This window comes from Eimeria tenella, genomic scaffold (genome assembly GCF_000499545.2).
Source record: "Eimeria tenella Houghton genomic scaffold, Eth_scaff3338, whole genome shotgun sequence".
NCBI classification, from domain to species: domain Eukaryota; phylum Apicomplexa; class Conoidasida; order Eucoccidiorida; family Eimeriidae; genus Eimeria; species Eimeria tenella.
Genome location: NW_013543144.1, coordinates 546 through 873, shown reverse-complemented (window position 1 = coordinate 873; position 328 = coordinate 546). Strand labels below are relative to the sequence as shown.

General features: G+C 54.6%; 1 protein-coding gene across 1 annotated transcript in view; it reads right to left on the bottom strand.

Annotated features, from left to right (window-relative positions):
• Positions 1–328, bottom strand: part of ETH_00037715 (dihydrouridine synthase domain-containing protein, putative) — a gene marked incomplete at both ends in the record, with an annotated part of 2,875 nt that overhangs the window by 2,074 nt on the left and 473 nt on the right. Inside the window, one exon of the mRNA XM_013376328.1 lies at positions 301–328. Coding sequence (XP_013231782.1) covers positions 301–328 — 28 coding nt within the window. The remainder of the gene's footprint in view (positions 1–300) is intronic.

Below are 328 nucleotides of genomic sequence, written 5' to 3'. Positions count from 1 at the left end.
GCAGCAGCAGACACAGCAGCAGCGTTGGCTTTGCTGCTGCTGTTCCTGCTGCTGCTTCCTCTGCAGCAGCAGGAACAGCAGCAGCAAAGCCAACGCCAACAGAAAAGGTAGCAGCAGCGGAAGCAGCAACAGCAGGAACAACAGCCGCGGCAAAGACAGCAGCAGCAACAGCAGCAGCAGCAGCAGCACCGGGAATATTGATTCTTTGTTTGACTCTGCGAATGAGGCCCCAGTCTGCTGCTGCTGTGTCTCTTCCTTTTTCTGCTTTTGTCCTTGCATGCAAAGTAACAGCAGCAGCACCTGCTGCTTCCAAAGCATAAGACAGCAG